This window comes from Herpailurus yagouaroundi, unplaced genomic scaffold (genome assembly GCF_014898765.1).
Source record: "Herpailurus yagouaroundi ecotype Mexico unplaced genomic scaffold, PumYag 186, whole genome shotgun sequence".
NCBI lineage: Eukaryota > Metazoa > Chordata > Mammalia > Carnivora > Felidae > Herpailurus > Herpailurus yagouaroundi.
Genome location: NW_024412417.1, coordinates 40,309,813 through 40,330,895, shown reverse-complemented (window position 1 = coordinate 40,330,895; position 21,083 = coordinate 40,309,813). Strand labels below are relative to the sequence as shown.

Genomic DNA, 21,083 nt, shown 5'->3' with positions numbered 1-21,083 from the left:
GTCACACGAGTATCTGGGAACGTGGCCCTTGAAGCAGGGGAGGAGGTGAGTGAAGGCAGTCCCAGAGGATGAGGGTGGAAAGCAGGCTTGGCGAGACTCAGAGGAGCAAGTAAGGTAGTATTCAGGCAGCACCCAGCTGCTCCAGGCTCTGCGCCCAGCTCACTCCTTGGCACAGTGACATTCAGAGAGCGTAAGTCCCTGTGTCACAGGAAGCTGAGGCTCAAAAAGGTTGAATAAGGTGCTCAAGATGATCCCCTTTCCGCTGCGTGTGGGGACTTAGACCTCTAGGCCGCAGGAAACCCCTGGAGGTACCGTAGGGAGGGCCTTGCCCCCACTGACAGCTGGGAGGAGTGACGGATGGAGGCACTGGGAGGGGACGTAAGGGCGGATGGTGGCCCCAGCTCTCTTAGAATATTCTTCTAGCCTTCACCCCCTTGCGCGTTCCTGCCCTGGGCAGCCGCATGGCACACGCCCTTTCTCTCACCTACGAGACACAAGGCAGGATTCCCAGAGGGGCTGGGCTGGACCCCTCTCTTCCTCTTCTTAGGACCTGGGCTCTCAATTCCTTAACCGCCCCCTCCTACCCCCACCAAGGCTCAGCAGATCCACCGTTGATGTCCCAAGCCTGGACTTGCCTCCGGGCTGGGGTCCTTGGGGGTGGGTGGGCTCAGATTGTGTCCCATCCCCTGGGATATTCATTATTCACGTTTTGAGAGGCCTGGTTCCTCCTCCTCTGCTTCTGTCTCCCTCCCCCCACCCCTGCCTCTCTCAGAGAGGAGGAGCAGGAGGGCAGATTAACAGGATGTCAAGGCTGGAGGAGGGACAGGTATGATTTTTGAAATCAGGTGTGCGTAAGAATCACCAAGGTGCCAGTTAATGTGCACGATACCTGGGGGCCTCTTCCCAGGAATTCAGGCTCAGAGCCCTGGAACTGGTATTTTTCTCCTGCAGCCTTCTGAGCTTCCCCTCAGATTCCTCACTGCAGTCCTGTCTGCTGGGGTAAAAGTCTGTCTCCAACACGCGAGCCCTACTTGACCGTGGGGACAAAGGTCACAGCTTCTCACCGCATCTCTGGAAATGGGAAGGGGCTGGGTGCCCAGCAAAGCTGTCAGCATCCATGTCACAGTAAGTGGATGGGCTATGAAAACCGGGGTCGGTAGCAAGGGACTCGGGGTCGTAAGGCCTAAGTCTCGGCTACAAGCATCGTCATTCCCCGGCGCCTCGACCATCAACACCATCGTCATTAGTATTTCTCCCTCCTCCGTGATAATCCAAATGTGTTCATTGACTCCCTTGAAATGTCCTGGGAAGCTCGCCAGGATGTGAAAACCTTGGGAGCTTCAAGGAGATCAGCTCAGCGCTGAGCCCAGCACAACCCACCAGGAAGCCTGCCCCTCCTCTTGCCCACCCGGGGCCCGGCCTACGGTCTTTATCAAGCCCTGCTCATTTGCTCAGATCTGGCACTTTTCTGCAGCCAGCGCCGCAGCTCAAGCTGGGAAAGGGAATCGGTTCCCCACTTCCCCTTGGGGGTGCTGCGGCTTTCTGTCCTTCATCTGTATTTCACTCCTTAATCACCTCGATAACCCGTGGAAGCAAGTGAGAATACGCTGTCTTTTCACAGATGAAGAGACGGGCTCAGTGGAAAAGCTGGGGGGCGGTGGTAAAGCCCTCGACATCTTTCCCTTTCCACCTATGAAAATCCATCTACGTGCCCTTGTGTCTTGCCCGGCCGACACCGTCTCGTGAAACACGATGTGTGCCTTCTACGGAATTCTACATTTTCTAGGAGCCACGCTGGAAACTAACAAGAAATCAGTGAGCGTTAGCTTCGTATTTCTTTAACCCCATATATGAAAAAATATTCTCATTTCACCGTGGGGTCAGTAGAAAAATTACAGGGAGGACTGTACGTCCCGTGCTCACAGCGGATCTTTGAAAGCTGCTGTGTGTTTTACACCCTCAGCCGGGACGAGCCACGTTTCAGGTGCTCGGTGGCCGCATGTGGCCAGTGGCCACGTTGGACAGTGCCGGGATGCTGCTGCCTGCTTCACAGACGTGGCCTGCGAGTGAGCTGCTGTGTGCAGAGTGCTTAGGACACTATGTGCAGGACCCAGCAAGCGCCTGATCGGTGTCTGCCTTCATTACAGTCAGCGCTGCCGAGGCGTGGGGAGCCCCGGTGGCGTCGACTGAACGAACGTACAACGTGCTGAAGTCTCGCTCTTGGGCATCTGTGGCATCATATGCTCCCGGCTCCAAACCTCCTTCCTCCTTTTGCTCTGCTGGCTGTGCTCGGCAAGCCTCCCACCCCCTCTCAGGGGCTAAGCCCAGCCTGGGCCATTGCTGTCTCGATTTCCTCGCTCCCATCTGGAAACCACAACGCGCGCAGCAGCCCCTCCCTGCGGCCCAGAGAGATGGCCGAGGTTTCCGGGCGGAATCCCAGGCGCAAAAATCCCCGTACGGAGCTGAAGGCAGCCTCCCGGCCTGTGGAGGCTTTGCTGGCGCGGGGCAGGGGCCTCTGCTAAAAGCTGGGGGAGGTGAGTCGGCACACAGGCCCCCGGAGGTAGTGCCCGGGGCCGCGGTCGGGGTCTGGGGCTCCAGGGAGCACTGCTCCCACGCCCGTCCCGGAAGGCCAGGCTTCGCCGAGCGCCCTCGCCGGGTGGAAAATGCCCGTCCGTGCCGCGCTCGGGCCCCCGACGTCCCGGGCAAGCGGCAAGCGGGAGGGGCCGCAGCCGGGAGCAGAGCGTCTAAGTCGCAGGCAGCGGCTCTGAGCAGGGGCCTGGGGTGGGGTTTGAAGCGCTGGCTCGGAGCCCAAGCAACGGACGGGAGGCGTAAAGAAGGCCTGTCGTTTCTGTTCTCACACTGTGCAACGGGGCATGTGCCACGTCCCGGGCCACCCTGCTCGGCGGCGGGTCCTGGAAGCGAAGGACGGACTTGCGTTTCACCCGCAGCGCGTCCCCCCGTTAGGCACGCGCGCGCGCGTGCACACACACCCGCGGCGATTTGCAACCTCGAACGAGCCACGATGTCTAACGCACGTGCACACACACACCTGTGCACGCGCCACGTACATTTATATGGGGGAGGGGATGCGGGCCTCGCCTGTACACAGGGTACCAGGACCTAAGGCGGGCCCAGGGCTTTATCGGTACAGGATTTGTCCACCTAGTCGCAGGCTTCGGAGAGGCCCCCCTGGAGCAGTCCCGCGGTCCCTCCCCAGCAGCAGGGAGGGCCCAGGTCATTAGCCCCAGTCTTCAAGAGCAGACGGCGAGGCCCAGCGTGGCCAAGGAAGCTGCTCTACCCGCCGGCGGTAGAGCCTGCACCCCACCCCTCTCTCCCGGATCGTACCATCCCTGCCGCCTCTCGTCCCCACACGTGGGCGGCTGTCACCTGTCTCGCTCGCCCTGTAAGCGCCCTAGGGGCAGAAACCGCGAGCCCCTCGTTCCTGCACGAGGACACGGCCGAGGGAGGCAGCAGGCTGTGTCGCAAAGAGCGGGACGGAGGCTCCACATCGGTCACTGCTGGTCACCGGCTGTGCGACCTCGGGCAAATCGCCTAATCTCTCTGACCTTCGGTTTCTGCGTCCACAGAGAGGGATGATCACACCAGCTTCACGGTATTGCCATGAGACTTGTAGGAGGTGCTCAGTAAATGCGGGCGCACGTCTGTCGGATGAACCGAGGAGGGTCTTACACGTACACACAAAGAGCACCTGGCAGGGGCGTGACAGTACCCACTAATTGTGGCCCCTCTCTCTTAGCACAAGGGGCTGATCTCTGTCCACGTAGAAGGAAGAAATGAACAGAGATGGAAAAGCCAGTCGCGTCTGTAATACGGCTTTATCGGATATCACGTTCCCAGGAGACTTGGCCGAGCTCCTGAGCTCCCTGCCCCGGCTTCCTCCGTTCGTCTCCTCCTGGTGGACATCTTCCTCCTTCAGTCACAGAACCTTTGGATAATCCTTCCCTGTCTGACAGGGCGAGTCTTCCCTCAGAACTCCACTTCCTCGAAGTTTTCCAGGCAATTGTCACAAACCCTTTCTTCCGTATGAGCATCCATGGTCATTTTTTCCACTGAAGTCCCACCGGGCCCCTGGAAGGACTCGCAGTCCCATTATCTGTCAGTTTTACGAGGATGGTCGTGTATGGGGTTTGGCTGGAAGGCAAAGACCTGGCTGCCATCTGTCTCAGAGCCCTCACCGGGTTAGGATGCCGGGAGAGCTCTCCCGCGGGGCCTTGCGTGGGAGCTCCTGAATCTGGACACCAGTGTGGGCCGGGTAGGGTTGGGTGCCCAGAGAAGGTCCCCAGGCGGGGGCTGCGTGTAGGAGAGGTGCCCACCTCCTCCCGTCCCGTTGCCCGGGTCTGTCTGGACTCTTGGCCGCTGAGCTGTGTGTGCCCTTGGCTGAGCCCGTGGAAACGGACGGGCTCTCCCTTCCCCAGCACCACCCGTTCTGGGAGGTACCGGGCTCCAGTGTGTGTGGACCTGCGCACGGCCCCTTTCCTCCTTCTCACCCAGACACGTGCTGCCCTGCACCTCGCACCTCTTCTCCATCCAGTCCTTGTCCTCCCAGCCACAGCAACCCCGAAGGAAGGCTGACCTGGCCCCTTGTGGTTCCCCCAGCCTATAGGGAATGCTCGGTTTCCCTCCTGAGCTAGGAAAGCTCTGGAAGAATGAGCAGGATTTGCAAGGGAAGATCTGAAAATCTGAGCCCTGGCCACTTACTAGTTGGGAGACCCCGGGAAAGTCCCTCACTTGCTCTAAGCCTCCATTCCTTTGTTCTATTTATTTAAAACATGTTTAAAGTTTATTTTTTATTTTATTTTATTTGAGAGGGAGAGGGAGAGGGAGAGAGAACAAGCGGGGGAGGGGCAGAGAGAGAGAGGGAGACACAGAATTGGAAGCAGGCCCCAGGCTCTGAGCCATCAGCCCAGAGCCCGACGCGGGGCTCGAACCCGCAAACCGTGAGATCGTGACCTGAGCCGAAGCCGGACGCTCAACCAACGAGCCACCACCCAGCACCCCTCTTTCTTTAAGAAAATGAAGTTAGTATCTGGGTTTTGGAGCAAGGCTTGGCACCAACTATGGGGGGGGGGCACCATGAAGGTTCAAAGGATTTCACAACAAATCACACAGATACACTCCCTGCCCTCCCCAACCATACGGCGCTTGGGGGACCATCGGTCACCCAGCTCCAGAGGCACCGGGGCGGTGGCCGGCCGCCAGCTCTCAGCCTCAGATCTGGGTGAATCGGAACCAGCGTCTTTGAACCGGTGGGCGACTAGCTTTACCCCCGAGCCTCAGCTCCCTCATCCACAGATGGGGACGTTGGTCCCAAAAGAAGGTGTCCCTGTGAGCGGGTAACGAAGCCTTTCTTGCCACCTTCCCTCTGTCTCTCGGCTTTACTGTTGGCAGCAAGCTCCGGCCCGGGCTGTGGGATCTTGGATTCGGAAGCTCTTTCCAGAAGCCCACCTCCTGCCCGCCCGGGACCTGCCTGTACACCTTAAAGCCAGCAGGCTGGCTGTGTTCTGCCACGTGTCTTACTCCCCTGGCTTCTTGAAGGTGCAGACCCCTCCTCCCTTCCCTTTGGGTTGCCCTGGGGTGGAGAGAGGAGGAGAGAGAACCCTCAGGATCCCCCCCCCCCCGGCAACAGGCTTCATGCACAGGGCCCCACCGTGCACGCTTCCTAAGCTATCGATGGCTGTGCCAGCCCAAGGCGCCAGCGGCTGGGGTTAGAAATCGCCCAAAGCAATGTTTGCTCAAGAGAGGCGCTTTTGTTGAAAGCTGGCATTTCCCTTTCCAAATTCTCTCGGTGTTTTCCGACTCCTCTCCTTGTAGTATCTCCAGCATTTGGAGACTCATGTTCCAAACCCGAGACTTCACGAATCGCCTGCCAACTTCCTCGCTTCGCGCTGCTCGGGGAAGAGTGACTGGCCCAAGGTCACACGGCCAGCCCTGGGCAGGGCTGGCACGGGAGTCCGGGCCCCCGACGCCCCGCTCCACCAAGTGCCCCTTTCCTGCTGCGTTTCAGGTGGGAAAGAAGGGCGCAGATCGCCTGTTTGCTTTGTCCCGCCCCCCCGGGGGCTGCCTCCCCGACCCCAAGCATGAGGGGATCAGCCGACCCCGTGCAGCCGCGGCTCTCCCCCTGGCCGCTATGTGGGCACCTCCTTGGCCCCACACTTCCAGCCCCTCTTCATCTGGCCCGCCATGCCGCAGAACCGGCTGGAGAAGGGATCTGGGTCCCCTGTCTGAGCCCCTCCAAGCAGGACTCACCGTGGCCAGGGCGCTGCCCGCGGCTGCTGCTGTCACTGCCACCAGCGTCCAGGGCAGGAACCACCTCATGCCTGGGAGTCAGGGGCAAAGGCATCTACCGAGCAGCCCAGAGGATCCGGCCGCCTCTCGGGGGAGCTGGGCCGAGAGACTGGCCTGGCCCATCAGGAGTACCAGATATGTCTCTTCCCACAGGCCTGGGGCGGGGGGCGGGGGGGTTATTAAAGCAAGATCTGACGTCAGAGTTAAGGACAAACCCTGCATTTTCCTCTGAAGAAACTTTTCCTGCCTCTCTCTCTCTCTCTCTCTTTTTTTTTTTTCCTTTCTTCCCTCTGTCCCCACCTCCAGCCCAAGCTTGGCCAGCCTCTCCGGCTCTGACAGCTCTTAAAGGGAAAGTTACAGGGCTATGATTTCACACTGGGGCAGTAAATTCTCACGGAAGGAGCCGGGGCCATCCTGCCAAGGTATTTCACGAAGGTGGGGGGGGGGGGGTCGCGGGGGGGGGGGGGGGGGGGGATGCCAGGAGGAGGCAGAGATACAGTTACCCCGGCGGGCGGGCTGGGGGAACCTCTGAACGTGCTCCCAGTGGGGGAAACAAACTCCCTCCCATTTCTTCGGGCTGTTCCTGCTTCTGGCTTTCATTTGCCATCATTCACTCTTCTCTCCTTGGCTGCGGATGGCTTTGAGTGCAGCCATCTAGAAATGATAGGAATTTACAAATGAACTCAGCCCTGGGGCTCAGGCTCTCGCCCTCCCTCCACGACAAACGAAAACCACGGTTTCGCCAATTTACGGGAGTTCCCTTTGCCTCTCATCAGCCAGAAGCCTTCTGGTGCCGGCCCCGTCTCCCCATGTCTGGGCCCTTGTTATATCCCTGGTGGGTTTGGGTGGTCAGCCTCCCCCCTGCTGGATATTGCCACTCACGGCAGGGGTCTCCCCCGGGGCCCCGTCTACCCCCGTGGAGCTCCCTCAAGCCCTGTGTGGATGAAAGCAACAGCCCCCCCCTTCTGGCCCCCCAACATCCTCTACGATTCCCCAAGGGCATCAGAGCAAACGTTGGAAAACCCAACCAAGATCCCTCCTGGCTGGAGCTTCCCCGAGCCTGCCCGTCGACTCACGTGGAATCCCCAGTCCCGGCGGGCCGCCCGAGCCCTCCCTGCACACTCCTCTTTCCACTCCGCCTGTACTACCCTCAACCACGCTGGCTTCCTTGGTCTTCCCCTCACGCCCCAACGAGGTCCCATCTCTGGGCTCCAAGGGGACTCCCTGCCCTGTGTTTTCCCTCAGCAGTTACTTCCTTTCTTTTTCTTTCCCTGCAGCCTACGAAGGGAATACGGGAGCACGCACGGCTGCTCGGCAGTGGTGTAGGTTTGCGCGAGGGAGTTCGTGACCCCAACGGTGACTCCGACGGTCTCTCCATTTGTCGGCCTCGGACTGGGCCTCTCACCCGATTCTGGCCAGTAAGACATAGAGAGAAATCTGCTGGGGGCTCCTAGAAGGGATGGCATCCCTTGGGAGGAGAAAAAAAAAACAACAACGGTCTACTCATTTTCTTCTTAACTTGTGCGCAAAGTTGATGGCTGGAGCCACAGCAGTCATATCGAGTACGTGAGGCACAAGCTTGAGGATGAAAAGCCAACGTGCCGAGGCTGGAGGAGCAGAAAAGAGAAGAGGTTGGGTCTTTGGGGTTTTGTAGTGTTACTGCACCAAACCTGGAACAGCTACCTCGAGGTTCAGCGAACCCCTGATGGACACCGTCGGCCCTGTGCCATGAGATCTCTCATGACCGTAAGGTAGACGGAGTGGAAACTCAGAGATGCTAAGTGATTTCAGGGCACGCGCCAAGCCAGGGTCAGGCCTGGGGCCGGGACCACAGTCTCTGGACCGTGACGAGACAGAGTCCGGACGGGGCACTTCCAAGCGAACAAGTTGACCTGCCAGCTCCTGTCGGTGTTCTCTGATGGGAGCCGCGCGGAACCCCGAGACCGCGACAAGCAGTTGGAACTGACAACCCCGAAGCATGATACCGTGCTGGTCCCTCGTGCCTGCTGGTGAAGCCCCCAGTGGCCCGGCCGGCCCCGCTGCAGGTGGCTGTTCTTCAGCCCCGGTGACACCTGGAGGGCGGTGACACGGTGACTCGGGCCGAGTGGCGGGTTAGGAAGCAAGACCCCTGAGGTACCCCCACGGTTCCGCCGCTTCCCGGGGGGGCCTTGGGCAACCGGCAACATCTCTGCACCTCGGTTTCCCTTGTTTAAAGAAACAGGATTGCGTTAGCGCCTCACCTACAGGGTCATCAGGGGCCCTGAAGGAGGCGGTGAGGTGTGGCCACCCGTGGTCGGAGGAGTCAGAACGGGCGGCAGCCGAGGCCGGTATGATGGGGTCGTCCTACGTCCATCCTGTTCCCGGGATTCAGCATCTCGAACGATCTCACAGGGCGGCCTGGGTATGTGCCTGGGTTCACCCTCGGCGAATGGGGGCCAGGCACTTCCCACACACGAGCCGGACAAACTCAAAACGACTGGCTGGTGGTGACGGGGACACCAGCTGCCGCTTGTGACGCATCCGTCACGTCCCAGCGACACTTGCTACCTCGCCGCATCCCCATCTTGGTTCATCCTCGCGGCTGACATCTCACTGTCATTGTCCCCTTTTGCAGATGAGGAAACTGAGGCCTGGCCGCGGCCACTCAGCTGGTGCAGGGCAAAACTGGGATCGGAACTCACACCCGTGTGGCTTCGAAACAAGCTCTTTTTTCAAGTAGACCAAGGTGCCTCACGTGTTGAACGAGGAGATGAGTCAACACAGAAAGGAATGAGCACGGTAGAAGGACAGGCAGACGGACAGACGGATGCACGCGTGGGGAGATGAAACCCCTGTCTGAAACATTCCGGCTCCCAGGCTTTCCCGGGCTGGGCTCCACATCTCCGTTTTCCACACCCCGTCTCCTTCCCCAACCACTCTGCCAACACAGGCCCTGGTTGGTCTCGCAGACTGTGAGGTCCGAGGGCCACAGCAGACCCACATCTTCCTCTGTGCTGTGTCCCCAGAAGCCACACAGATTCCGGCATAGCACGTGCCTGAGGCCTACTGTGGGTGGGAGGTCACATGAGCACATGAGCAGATGGAGAGGTGGTGAGGGATGTATGGGTTTGATGAAGGAAGGAAGGAAGGGGAGGAGGGAGGGAGGGAGGAAAGGGAGGGAGGGAGAGAGGGAGGAGGGAAGAGGGAGGGAGGGAGGGAAGAAGGGAAGGAGGAAGGAAGGAAAGAAGGGGGAGAAGGAAGGGAGGGAGGAAGGGAGGGAAGGGAGGACACTTGGAGGAGGAGACAAAGGACCCATGTGTCTGTCTGGCCACCCGGTGCTCCCCAAAGATCCTGAAGAGTGTGCGGTGCATAGTAGATCTTCAGAAACTCTTTGCTGAGAGGCAGCCAGGGAGTAATTGAAAGGTGGGGGCCCGGCAGGGCAGTGTCCTGGCAGGTCCAGGTGACAGCAGGAGTGTGTGGGGTGGGGCGAAGGCGACATCCTGCCTTTTCGCAGGCATGAGGCCCGGGGACGTCACACAGGGGTATTTCTTTCCATCCTCCTTGGTACTTTATTTGTAGGGGTGCTGTGGAAGGTTCACGGCAAACTGCCAGGGCCACACGGGGCCCCATCCATACTTAGCATTGTCTCCTCTCTCCTACTCACCCCTGAGCTCCACACCTCTCCCCCCCCCCCCCCCCCCAGCCAGGGTCTGCACCCTTGAACTCGTGTTATCTGTGCGTATGCGTCTCCGTAAAATACGTCGTGAGGTTTTAACTCAATCATCGCGCACGAAGCATTTTCCGTTCCCTGAGCTCTGCTCTGAGTGCCTAGCAGGGAGGGTAGGTGTGCTGATCTCGCGCCTCTTTACATTTGGAGAAACCGAGGCACAGAGCGCTAAAAGATCAGCAAACAAGTAACAGAGCCCAGATTCGAGGCCGGCGCGTGCGCTCTGCGTCTCGCGCGCTTGTGACTTTTTACTCGGGAAGGAGTCGGGGGGGGGTGGGGGGACGCGGCCTCGGACGGCCTCCTTCCAGCGCCCGTGTTCCCACTCCCTTCCGTAGATGTCAGAAATCTCCGTTCCCTGTCTCCAGCGTGCTGTGCCTCGGTTTCCCCAGTGCGCGAGCTTCAGGCTCCACCTCATCCCGTCCCCCTCCTGGGGGGCCCTCCCGCGACCTGCAACTCGCCACCGAGTTTGTCTGGGATTCGGGCCTCACCATTACTTGTCGCCGCGGCCGATGCCACCCCCATGTGGCGGACGCGCAGGCCTGGGCCGGATCCTGCCGCCTGCCGCCTGCCCGTTCATCTGCTGTGTGGCTTCGGAGAAGTCACGTAACCTCTCTGTGGGCTGGTTTCTTTGCATCTAAAGCAGGGACGAGAGGGGTACAGACACCCTGAACCGTTCGTGGGCCAGAGTCAGTGCTGCGTCAGGGTGCGTCCGACAAGCTTAGCGCATGGTGAGCGCTCGGTAGAACCCTCAGCTGTGACACATATCTCACGTGGCCTCAGTGTGGGAAGCCCGGGGGTCTGGACAAGGTCCCGCATCCAGACCTGACACACAGGAGGTGCTGAAGAGGTCTGTGGCCGAGGACAGGAAAGGCGGACCGGGCCGTGTTTAGCTCAAGCCTCCTTCCCAGAGGCCTCTGCTTCCGCCTCTCCCGGGGTCCCTGCCTCCAGCTGGTTGCGTGTTGTTTCTTAGCCTGAGCACGGCTTCTAGAAACTTTCTCCAGCAGACCTCCCAGAGCTGCAGATAAATTCCAAAGAGGGACTGGAGGAGGGGGTTCAAGAGCAGAGGCAAATTGGGAGCATTCCTGTGCCAAACAGTAAGGCCGCCTTGACCAGAACCAGATGCACAGAAGATTCCAGACGCTCTCAGGACCAGGCGCCCAGGAAGCCCCAGATCTGTTCCCAGCCTGTTTGTCATTTGTTTGTCCCACGAATGCAGGCAGCGTGTGTCTGGGGGCTGCTCAGACACACACAGCACACCCCCACCTGGGAAGCAGAGGCAACCCGGTTCGGGTGGCAGAGGAGGGGGAGGTGGGGCGCCTTGCCTCCCCCCCCGCCCTCCATGCTTGCTCGGTGGCCCGGGTGGGGCTCTGCTCTCTTCCCGGGGCCCGAGCAAGAATGGAAGAACCCTTGAAGGATGACCCTGGACTCCAGGTCTGCTTAGATTCCAAGGGGTCGAGATAACGGTCCCTCATGCCCAGTGGAAACATCTAGGTCGGCTCCGGGAGGCTGGAGTCATGGGCAGCCCCTGATTGGCTCCCCTGCTCACTACTTGGTTCTGGAGCAGTGACTGACCTGGGCAGGAGACCACGTCTAGTGTCAGCCTTGGAAACAGGTGGGGACCCCCAGGACCCCTCACTTCTCACCTGGGAAGGTAGAGGGGAAAGGCGAGGGTGCTGGGGTCAGGCCGGTCTTTGTTACGTACCAGGTGGCAGATCTTGGGAAAGCCACGTCCCTTCCGAGCCTCAGTTTTCCTGTCTGTAAAATGGGGGTGCCGATCCCAGTGACCTCCTAGGGCCATGACCGGAGACCGAATCACTGTTTAGCATGTGGTGGATGCTGAATAAATGGCTGGGATTAATACGACTTTTGCTCTTTATCACAGAGCCCCGCCTGGGTCCCCGCCTGGGTCACCCTGAGCCACCCCTGGGTCTCCTCCTCAGCAAGGCTGGGGTTGGGACCCTCACCCGGATCAGGATAGGAAGGTTCCCCGTGGTGATGCCCACCTCTGAAAATCACAATGATGACTCCGTCACCGTGGACTCACTTCGTCAGTTCTGCACACCTGTTCGTGCTCTTTCCGCGTTTGGTTTCTTTGGCTCCGTCTGTCTGTGAGATTCATCCTCGTGGCTTCTCCGGCCACTGTTGTCCCCGCGTGCAGGGCGGTGGGGCCGGGAGGGGGGCGTTGTACCTCTGCGATGCGGTTCTGGTACGTGGTCCGGCCTCAGAGCCTAACTGTGGGGCCTGGCCCTTCCCTCTGCCGTGGGGGACCCAGCTGGGACTCTGCCTCTGTGTCCAGCTTTCACCCCTGTTGCCCTGGACCTGGGATTCCCGGCTGGATGGGAGGCAGCAGGGACACTGTCCCAGAACCGACCACGCCTCTCCATCCCTGTGCCCCCTCTGAGCTGACCCCGTGCTTCGCGTGCAGTGGTGACTCCGTAGATGTGAATTATGCGAATAAACCTCCCTCGCCCTCTTAGAAGAAGACCGCGTCATCTACCTCATGGGATTTCAGTGGCTCTTAAAGAAAGCGTGCACCTCTCTGTGTTCCAGATTCCTGTGAAAGTTGGTGGCGTGGGTTAATTCTCTGTGCTGGCTGCTCGCCCAACCCTTCCCCATGTTTTTTGTGTGTTTGTTTTTTAAGGCTTAATTCTTTTAGTTTGAGGTTCAAAATAAAGTTGAAAGGTGCAGAGATTTCCCTTATGCCCAGTGGCCATATACAGGCATATCTACCCTCATGATCAATGTCACCCACCAACATGACACATTTTTTTTTTTTTTTTTTTTTAACTAGGGATGAACCTACGTTGACTCATCGTGATCACCCAACGCCCACGGGTACATGAGGATTCATTCTTGGTGCTGTGCACTCTGTAGGTGTGGACAGACACACAATGGCATCCATTAAAATATCATAGAGTATTCTCACCGCCCTAAAAATCCTCTGGGCTCCGTTCATCCATCTCCCCTCACGCCAACCCTTGGCCATCACTGACTTTTTTTTTTTACTCTCTCCATCGTTTTGCCTTTTTCAGGGTGTTCTAGAATTGGAATCGTGCAGTATCTAGCCTTTTCAGATTGACCTCTTGTGCTTGGTAATATGTTCTGAAGTTTCCTCCATGTCTCCTTATGCCTTGATAGCTCGTTCCCTTTTTAGTGCTGAATAATATTCTACTTCCTGTATATACTACAGTTTATTTATCCATCCACCTGCTAAAGGCCGTCATGGTTGCTTCCAAGTTTGGCAGCTAGGAATAAGGCTGCAATAAACATCTGTGTGCGGGCTTTTGTGTGGCCATAGGTTTTCAACCCCTTTGGGTAAATACCAAGGGGTGAAGCTGTTGGATCGTATGGTAAGAGTATGTTTACTTATTTATTTATGTATTTTTAATGTTTATTTATTCTTGAGAGAGAGAGAGAGAGGTAGAGGAGCAGAGAGAGAGGGAGACACAGAATCGGAAGCAGGCCCCAGGCTCCGAGATGTCAGCACAGAGCCTGACGCGGGGCTCGAACCCACCACCCGTGAGATCGTGACCCGAGCCGAAGTCGGACGCTCGACCGACTGAGCCATCCAGGTGCCCCAAGGGTATGTTTAATTTTTTAAGACATCACCAAATTGTCTTCCAAAGTGGCCGCACCATTTTGGATCTCCACCATCAGGTTATGAGGGCTGCTCCTCTCGCTCCGTATCCTTGTCTGCATTTGGTTTTGTCAACGTGCCGGATTTGGGCCGTTCTAGTAGGTGATGGAGCCATCTCTCACTGTTGCTTTAATCTTCCCATGGTTTTTGTTTTGTTGTTTAAGTTTATTTATTTGTTTATGTGGAGAGAGACAGAAACAGCATGAGGCGGGGAGGGGCAGAGAGAGGGAGAGAGAGATAAGTCCAGGCAGGCCCCGTGCTGCTAGAGCAGAGCCCGAGGTGGGTCTCGAACCCACGAACCTATGAGGTCACGATCTGAGCCGAAACTAAGAGTCAGATGCTCAACCGACGGAGCCACCCAGGTGCCCCAATCCTCCCATGGTTTCATTCATGACCTCAGAACCACGGGATGAAGCAGGTGCTGACTTCATTTTACTGAAGCAGAAATTGAGGTCAAAGTCGGCTGGGACCCCAGAGTGCCAGGGCCCTTACCCACGTTTCTGCCGCCCTGAGGGAAGGGCACTCAAAGCTCCAAGGCTCTTGCGTGTTTGAGGAGCAAAGCAGAGCGTGGTCTGGAGCCCCGGGCGGGCCGGGCAGAAAGGCTGGGCACACGCTGAGCTGTGGAGGCTGTGCTGGGAACGGGACACGGTCTGCAGGAAGGGCGCAGGGTTCCAGGCTGGGGAGCAGCGAGAAACCCGGGTGTGGACGGGAGCCTCGTGTTACCCTCGTCCTTGGCACCGAGGCTTTTCGAAACGCCTGTGGAGGGAGCCTCAGAGGAGCAGGTTCAAAGCCAGCCTGGGCCAGGAGACACCCCAGCATCTGTGCCGGGGGGCGGGCGGGGGCTCGGCCAGGCCAGTGATGGGCCCGTTGGCCTTCATTCTTGAGCTTCCTGGCATCTGGCCGGCCTCAGATTCAGCCCAGCGTGGTCTGGATGTGCTCAAAAGTAACGATGCGTGGAATTCACTTCCAAAACGTACAGATTCCCAGGACTGCAACCCAGAGGTTCTGAGTCAGCCAGCGGGTCTGGAAAGCGCTGCAAATTTGCTTTTAAACAAACACTTCCTGGTAAGTCCGAGGAGGGGCTTCTACGGAGCCTGCTTTGAGAAACAACACGGCCGAGTAAACAAGCGCGGGCAGTGGGCCCAAGCGGGCCTGAGCTGGCCTCAGCCCCTGCCAGCATTTCACCTTGGAAGAGCTGTTTGCCTTCCCTGAGCCTCTTACTCCCCATCTGCAAAATGGGCCGAGGATGTGTCCCGTTGGCGGGGGCGAGAATGGAGCGCAGCGACGTGGTCCTGTGCTGGCTCTGCCTGAAACGTTACCAGAGCCTGGACAGCTGGCATCCACCGGTGCTTATGCTCTCCTACCTGGAGGTCAGAAATCGGAAATCTAGGTATCGGCCGCAGTCTCCCCGACGATTCTAGGGGAGAACCCTTCCTTGCCTCTTCTGGCTCCCGGTGGCCCCAGGTGTCCCTCGGCCTGTGGCTGCATCACCTCCCTGTGTGCCTCGACGTTGACGTGGCCTCTCTTCTCTCCGTGCGTCTCTGCAAGGACACTTGTCATTGGATCCGGGGCTCACCCAAAGAATCCAGGAGGATCTCATCTCAAGACCTTTCACTGACTTGCATCTCTGAAGGACTCCTTTCCCAAGCAAGGTCCCGGCCCAGGCTCTGGGGTTAGGACCTGGACCCGGCTTCTCGGCAGTCACCATTCAACACCCCCCAGTGACGTCTATGAACGCGGGGCATGACGCCGGGGACATCACGAGCGTAACTAATTGCACAGGGCTCACTATCATCAGTGCTTCCAAAACTTCCCTCCTGGTCCGTCTTGTTCCCCATCCGCCCAGCCCCACCCCGCCCCTCGCCCTCACGGCCACGGGCAGCGTCTCCAGCACGTGCCCTTGAACACGTGCATTCACTTGTAGGAAGGGAGCATAGTGCGTGCATCTGACTTCGATTCACATCGGCGGTGCTGGCTGCGGGCCTCTTCCTCTGTCCTGTCCTTCCTTCCACTCGGGCTGCCAGTTCCCTCCCTGTTGCCCCGGGCACACCTGTCTGTCATTTCTAACCGCCACCCAGACTCTATGGCGTGCGTCGCCAACATTTGGTGCCCCCACGTCCCCCAGGTGGACAGAAGCTGGCCCCCAGCCCCTCATCAGTGCGAGCGAATCCTGGGTGAACATCTTCCCACATTTCCCGCGCGTGGCCCTCGGGGAAACGTCTCAGGGCTTACACCCAGGAGTGGGGCTGTGGGCCACAGGGCATACATTTGCTTTGCTTTCTTTCATTAAGCAGCATTAGGTTGCTCTGCAGACCGGCTGCCCCAGCCTATGCCGAGAGGGGTGTGGCCATGCGAGCTTCATCTTCGGTGGACTGTCCCCAGGAGGCAAGGAGAAAGGGTAGATGTGCTTTAGGGGGGCCGATGACTCCCAGCCCTCAGTCCCGAGCATCCAGCTCAGATGGACAATCCCACCCACATTCCCCATCCAGAGCTGGGGAGAACTGAGAATATAGCAGGACTTCACGTGTCTAGAATGTTGCTCTCCGTGCAGCCAGGATGTGTGAACCCACCGACCCCCATGATACACCCATCCAGATGTATCGCCAGATGCAATTTCCAGCAACACTAGGGAATATAACCCGCCACCTACAAAGTTTGGCTGGTTTATATCCATAGGCCCTTGAGTCCCGTGCGTTTAAATGCTTCGTAAGGATGTTGGACCAGGGTGAAAGGAATATGATGGCGGGCCAAGCCTCATTTATTGACAGGAGCTCACAATCTGGAGATTCTGGGTTCGGTGTTTCAGCTCAAACAGCTGGGAATGGTTCTAACAGTCAGTGTGTTAGAGCCACTGAAACCTGGACCCAAAGGTGGCCAATATGGAATGAAGTTGACCTACCAGAACTTTCTTGGTGTTCCATAATGGACTTTGGGAGATTGAATTGCTGTGATGGTTTTTATTTTCAATGTTTATTTATTTTGAGAGAGAGAGAGAGCAGGGGAGGGGAAGAGAGAGAGAGAGACAGAGGATCAGAAGTGAGCTCTGTGCTGCCAGCAGAGAGCCCGACGCGGGGCGTCAACTCACGAACCGTGAGATCATTACCTGAGCTAAGGTCAGATGCTTAACCAACTGAGCCACCCAGGCTCACCTGGATTTTATTTTTTTTAATATAAATATACACATCTGCTCACTTGGCCCAAGTTGTATCCCCAGGAGGTCCAGGAGATGCCCCCTTCTCCAAGCTTTTGGGGAGACTCTGATGTAGACATCTTCTGCAGGCCAGTGTTCACAACGGGGCTGCCCCAGCAAATGGGCTCCCTGAATTCAGTGGGGATGACGAAGTCCCAGAATGCTAACTGCCGAGACCAGGGTGTCATATCAGGCACACGTGTCATATCAGGCAGCACGGTCATTGTCAAAATCTGGCCAACTCAGCAGAGACTATTCTTGGACTCCCCCTGCCATCTCGTTCCTCCCAAGTCTGCATGGCCCAGTTCAGGACTCGTGTGTGTGTGTGTGTGTGTGTGTGTGTGTGTGTGTAGGCTTTCATGCCTGAAATTTCATAAATAAAATCCCATGTGCAATAAATAGAACCCCTTATTTCCAGAACACTTATGGTGACTCTCTCCCTCATTGGAGCGTGCGTGATACAGAAACTTCCCGGAGAGCCTCAAAGGAGGAGTAGGAGTAAAAGCCTGGCTCCGTGGGGATTCTGTCCTGGCCCCAGCTGACAGAAGGGGAGGGGAGGGTGTGTGATAGGACGAAGCCGGGCGGCAGTCAGGGGCAGTCCTGGGCACCAGGTAAAGGACACCGGTCTTTCACTCATGTCCCAGATTCTGGGGAAATCTCCCATGGTCCGGGCACTTTTAAGTTCAAGGCTCACTCTGTTCTCACCGCAACCCTGTGGCACCAGCTGAGGAAAGGGAGGCTCGGGGAGGTCGCACAGTGTCTTATGCTGCCATGAGAAAGCACCACAACCCAGGAGGCTTAAAGACATTTCTTTTCTCACGTTTCTGGAGCCAGAAGTCTGAGATCAGGGTGTGAGCAGGACTGGTTTGCTTGAGGTCAGTCTCCTGGGCTTTGCCGTGTCTTCACGTGGTTTTCCCTCTGTGCGTATCTGTGACCTGATCTCCTCTTCTGGTAAGGACATGAGTCACATTGGATCAGGGCCCACCCTATGGACCTCATTTTACCTTAATCACCTCTTTAAAGAGCCCATCTCCAAATGCAGCCACATTCTGAAGTCCCGGGGGTCAAGGACTTCAGCATATGAGTTTTGGGGAAGACACAGGTCAGCCCATAACACGTGGCTGGTAATCAACAGAGCTGGACTTGAGCCCAAGACCTTCGGGGCGGTTCAGCCCTTTCTCCACCCCCAGAGGGGCCTGGTCTAAAGCACCCACAGCGTGGCCATCTGTCCGGCCTCACACCCTCATAAACCTGCCTGCTGTGCCCGTGTCCGAGTGGCGGCTGGGGTGGGCCCCAGCTCCCCGCGCGCGTCTTGCCAAAACCCCCGAATCAGTCATCAGGGCAAATTCTCCAGGGATGGGCAAGTGGACGTGGTGGGAGGCAGGGCCCAGGCCGTCGCGGCATGACTCAGCCCAGCGGCGTGTGGGCCAAGGTTATGGGAAGCCAGCCGCTACTGGGTTTGCAGTCCATCCGCAGAGCGTGGAGAAGGACAGCTGAGCTGTGGCGGGGCTGGAGGAATCACTCCTCGGCACGACTCTCGGCTCCTTTCAGCAGAGGGCCAGCCAGCAGGAATGTGACCTTCTTCCCTGCAGCTCCGAACACTTGGGAGGTTCCCAGAGTCAGACAGTGTCCCCCACCTGGTGTCCTTTCCTGCCAAGACTGTCTGGAACGTCTGGAGATGGTCGTGGGTTCTTGCCTCGGCAGAGCGAGGCCGTGCTCGGGTGGGCTAGGTGGTCTCAAAGTTGTTCCCAGCTCTGTGTCCGGCTTCCAAGTCACAGACGAGACACAGATATCTCTGTGATGAAGCAATACGAATGCCCCCTTTGCTCTGCACCAGCCTGGCTGTTCTCCCCACTCTGCCGAATCTGGCGCTAGCATCTGGGTAAAGCGACCCACCCATGGGCCAGGTCTGTGCTCACGGCGGTACCCGAGGGTGAGCAAGGAGACAAGCCGGGGTCCTGGCCACTGCAGGGCTGTGCGAGATCATAAAATGTCCATGTGCAGCTTCCCCGTCGGGCAGACTAGGGCAATCTATGCCACGGACAGGGAGAGCACCCCTGGGAAGGCCACGGACAGATTCTAAGGGGCACATTGAAGATGAAAAGGAGTCTGGTCACTAGGTAGAGGCGTAGCGGGGACTCAGATTTGGGGCCAAGGAAGGAACGCACACCTTCGCGATGCAATCCAGCATTTCTGGGCTGTCTGTATGTACTGGGTGCCATTTAAGGACGTTCACACATGTTCATTCATTAATCTTCACTGCAAAACAGAACACAGCTGTGCTTCCTTTAGCTCCATTTTACGTGTGAGTAAACAGAGGTGCGGATAAACTAAATCCCACGCTCCAAATGTCGCAGCCAGTAGGGAGCAGAGACGGGATTGGAAGCGACAGAGTGTGGTTCTTCCTTAACACTGTTGCACTCTTGCTGGAAACAGCACTGACCGTGCTTCTCCCAGGGCCAGACATTGGAAGGAGCTGGGGCCATGGCAGTCAGCACATTCATGACCCCAAAGATAATATACAAGAAAATAGTTGAGCTCAGCGCTGTGCCACAGGATTGTAATGGAGGCACACCCAAGGGATTATGGGAATACGGAGGCAACGGGTCGCTCCGCCTCAGGGTGGCGTGAGATGTGGAGCCAGAGGTGGGTGGGAGCCTGCAGGGGGAGAAAGCTGAGATGGGAAAGGTAGATTTCCGAGAGGCGGACAAAGGGGCATGGCTTTCTAGACAGAAGAAAGCAGGTGAACCAGGGGTGGGAAAAACCACTGCATGCCTGTGGGGTTGTGAGTTCAGCCTGGCAGGTGCAGAAGCCTGCTGAGGATCCAGATGCCTCAAATCCTTATGACCCTTTGAAGGGCTGTGGGAACCACTTACATGGCGCTACAGGACAGAGGCGGTCAGATCTTCCTAGAACGTTTCCTATTGGGGCTACAGGAGCACGGCAGAGAGTGTCGGAGGCAGGGAGTCCAGTTAGGAGCCTGTTGGGCTATTGTGGCAAGGCGGCTGGGCTCAGGTCACACGAGACAAATAGCAGAAGCAGAGCTTGATGCTAAATGAGGAGCATGTCAAGACAGAAGTGGCTTCACCCTCCAGGTCAAGGGAGCTTCCAGGGCTGCTGAGCAGAGCTGATGTGATGTGGGATGAGTTAATGGACAACGGAAGGAGGGATGGGTGGGTTATATCAGTGGTCAGGAGAAAGGTGGGAAGGCCTTTGCCATACTCATGGACTGACTTTAGAATCTGAGCACCCTAAGGACTCTGAGCACCCTAAGCACCCTAGGGACTGACTTTAGAATCTGAGCACCCAGCCCATGCAGGCTCTACCTCTGGGAGAAAAGCAGGTGGGAGTAGAGGTGATGGGAAAAGTGAATGGCCCATTCAACTGTCCAGAAGCATGCTGGGCACTGGGCACAGCTGGGGATAAGCCTGCTGTGGTCCATGTCCCTGACCGTACATGGACCAATGATGGAAGGCAGAGATTCTACACTGGAATCAAAGGCAGAGTTTCAGACCAGATGACGGCTCTTTAGCCACCATCCCTGCTGTTTTGAAAGCTCTTAGGTCTTCCCAACTCAGATGTTCTCTTCCTTGTGGGTTTCCCTGAACCCTCAATCAGAGGTCTCCCTCTCTCTCTCTCTCTCTCTCTCTCTCTCTCTCTCTCTCTCATTCCTATAACATTTTTTTTTCTATACAGTTCAAATGGCAGTTGTAGATTTTACACATAAAATATACATGTCCTACATGTAGTATAATTATTTGGATACACTTCGAACTCTCTCAACAAGTTCTGAGAAGTTTGGGGGCAAAATGGGTCCCCATTTAGCTGTGGTCTCCTATTAGCTGTGTTAATAGTGTTTGGCCTGTGTTCAGGTAAGTGTTTATAGGAAGGAAAGGGGGAATGGAAAGTGAAAGAGAGACAGCAAAGAGAAAGGGAGAAAAGGAAAAGAAAGCGTTAAGAAAACAAGAAATAATAGACAAAAAGATGACTGAATCGAGAAAATGAATATATGGGTGGGTGTGTGGGTGGACGGATGGATGAATGGATGGGTAGATGGATGGATGGAAGCATGGATGGAAGAATGGACGGAAAGATGGACAGGTGGATGGATAGATGGATAGATGGGTGGAAGAATGGATAGAAGGGTGGGTGGATGGTTGGATGCATATATGGATGATGGATAGACATGAATGGATGGATTGTGGTTAAATGTATAATTAAATGAATTAATTTCATTCATTTAA

The 21,083-nt window shown here is 57.1% G+C and overlaps 1 protein-coding gene and 1 long non-coding RNA gene across 2 annotated transcripts in view; one reads left to right on the top strand and one right to left on the bottom strand.

Moving 5' to 3' along the window:
- Window positions 1-6,481, bottom strand: part of CCN4 (cellular communication network factor 4) — a 33,854-nt gene extending 27,373 nt beyond the window's left edge. Inside the window, exon 1 of the mRNA XM_040494470.1 lies at window positions 6,268-6,481. Coding sequence (XP_040350404.1) covers window positions 6,268-6,336 — 69 coding nt within the window. The 5' untranslated portion in view covers window positions 6,337-6,481. The remainder of the gene's footprint in view (window positions 1-6,267) is intronic.
- A 51-nt stretch (window positions 6,482-6,532) lies between these two features.
- On the top strand, window positions 6,533-9,429 carry LOC121043006 (uncharacterized). Its single transcript, XR_005796623.1, has 2 exons — window positions 6,533-6,728; window positions 7,584-9,429. It is a non-coding gene; the product is annotated as an uncharacterized LOC121043006 (long non-coding RNA).
- The last annotated feature ends 11,654 nt before the right edge of the window (window positions 9,430-21,083 follow it).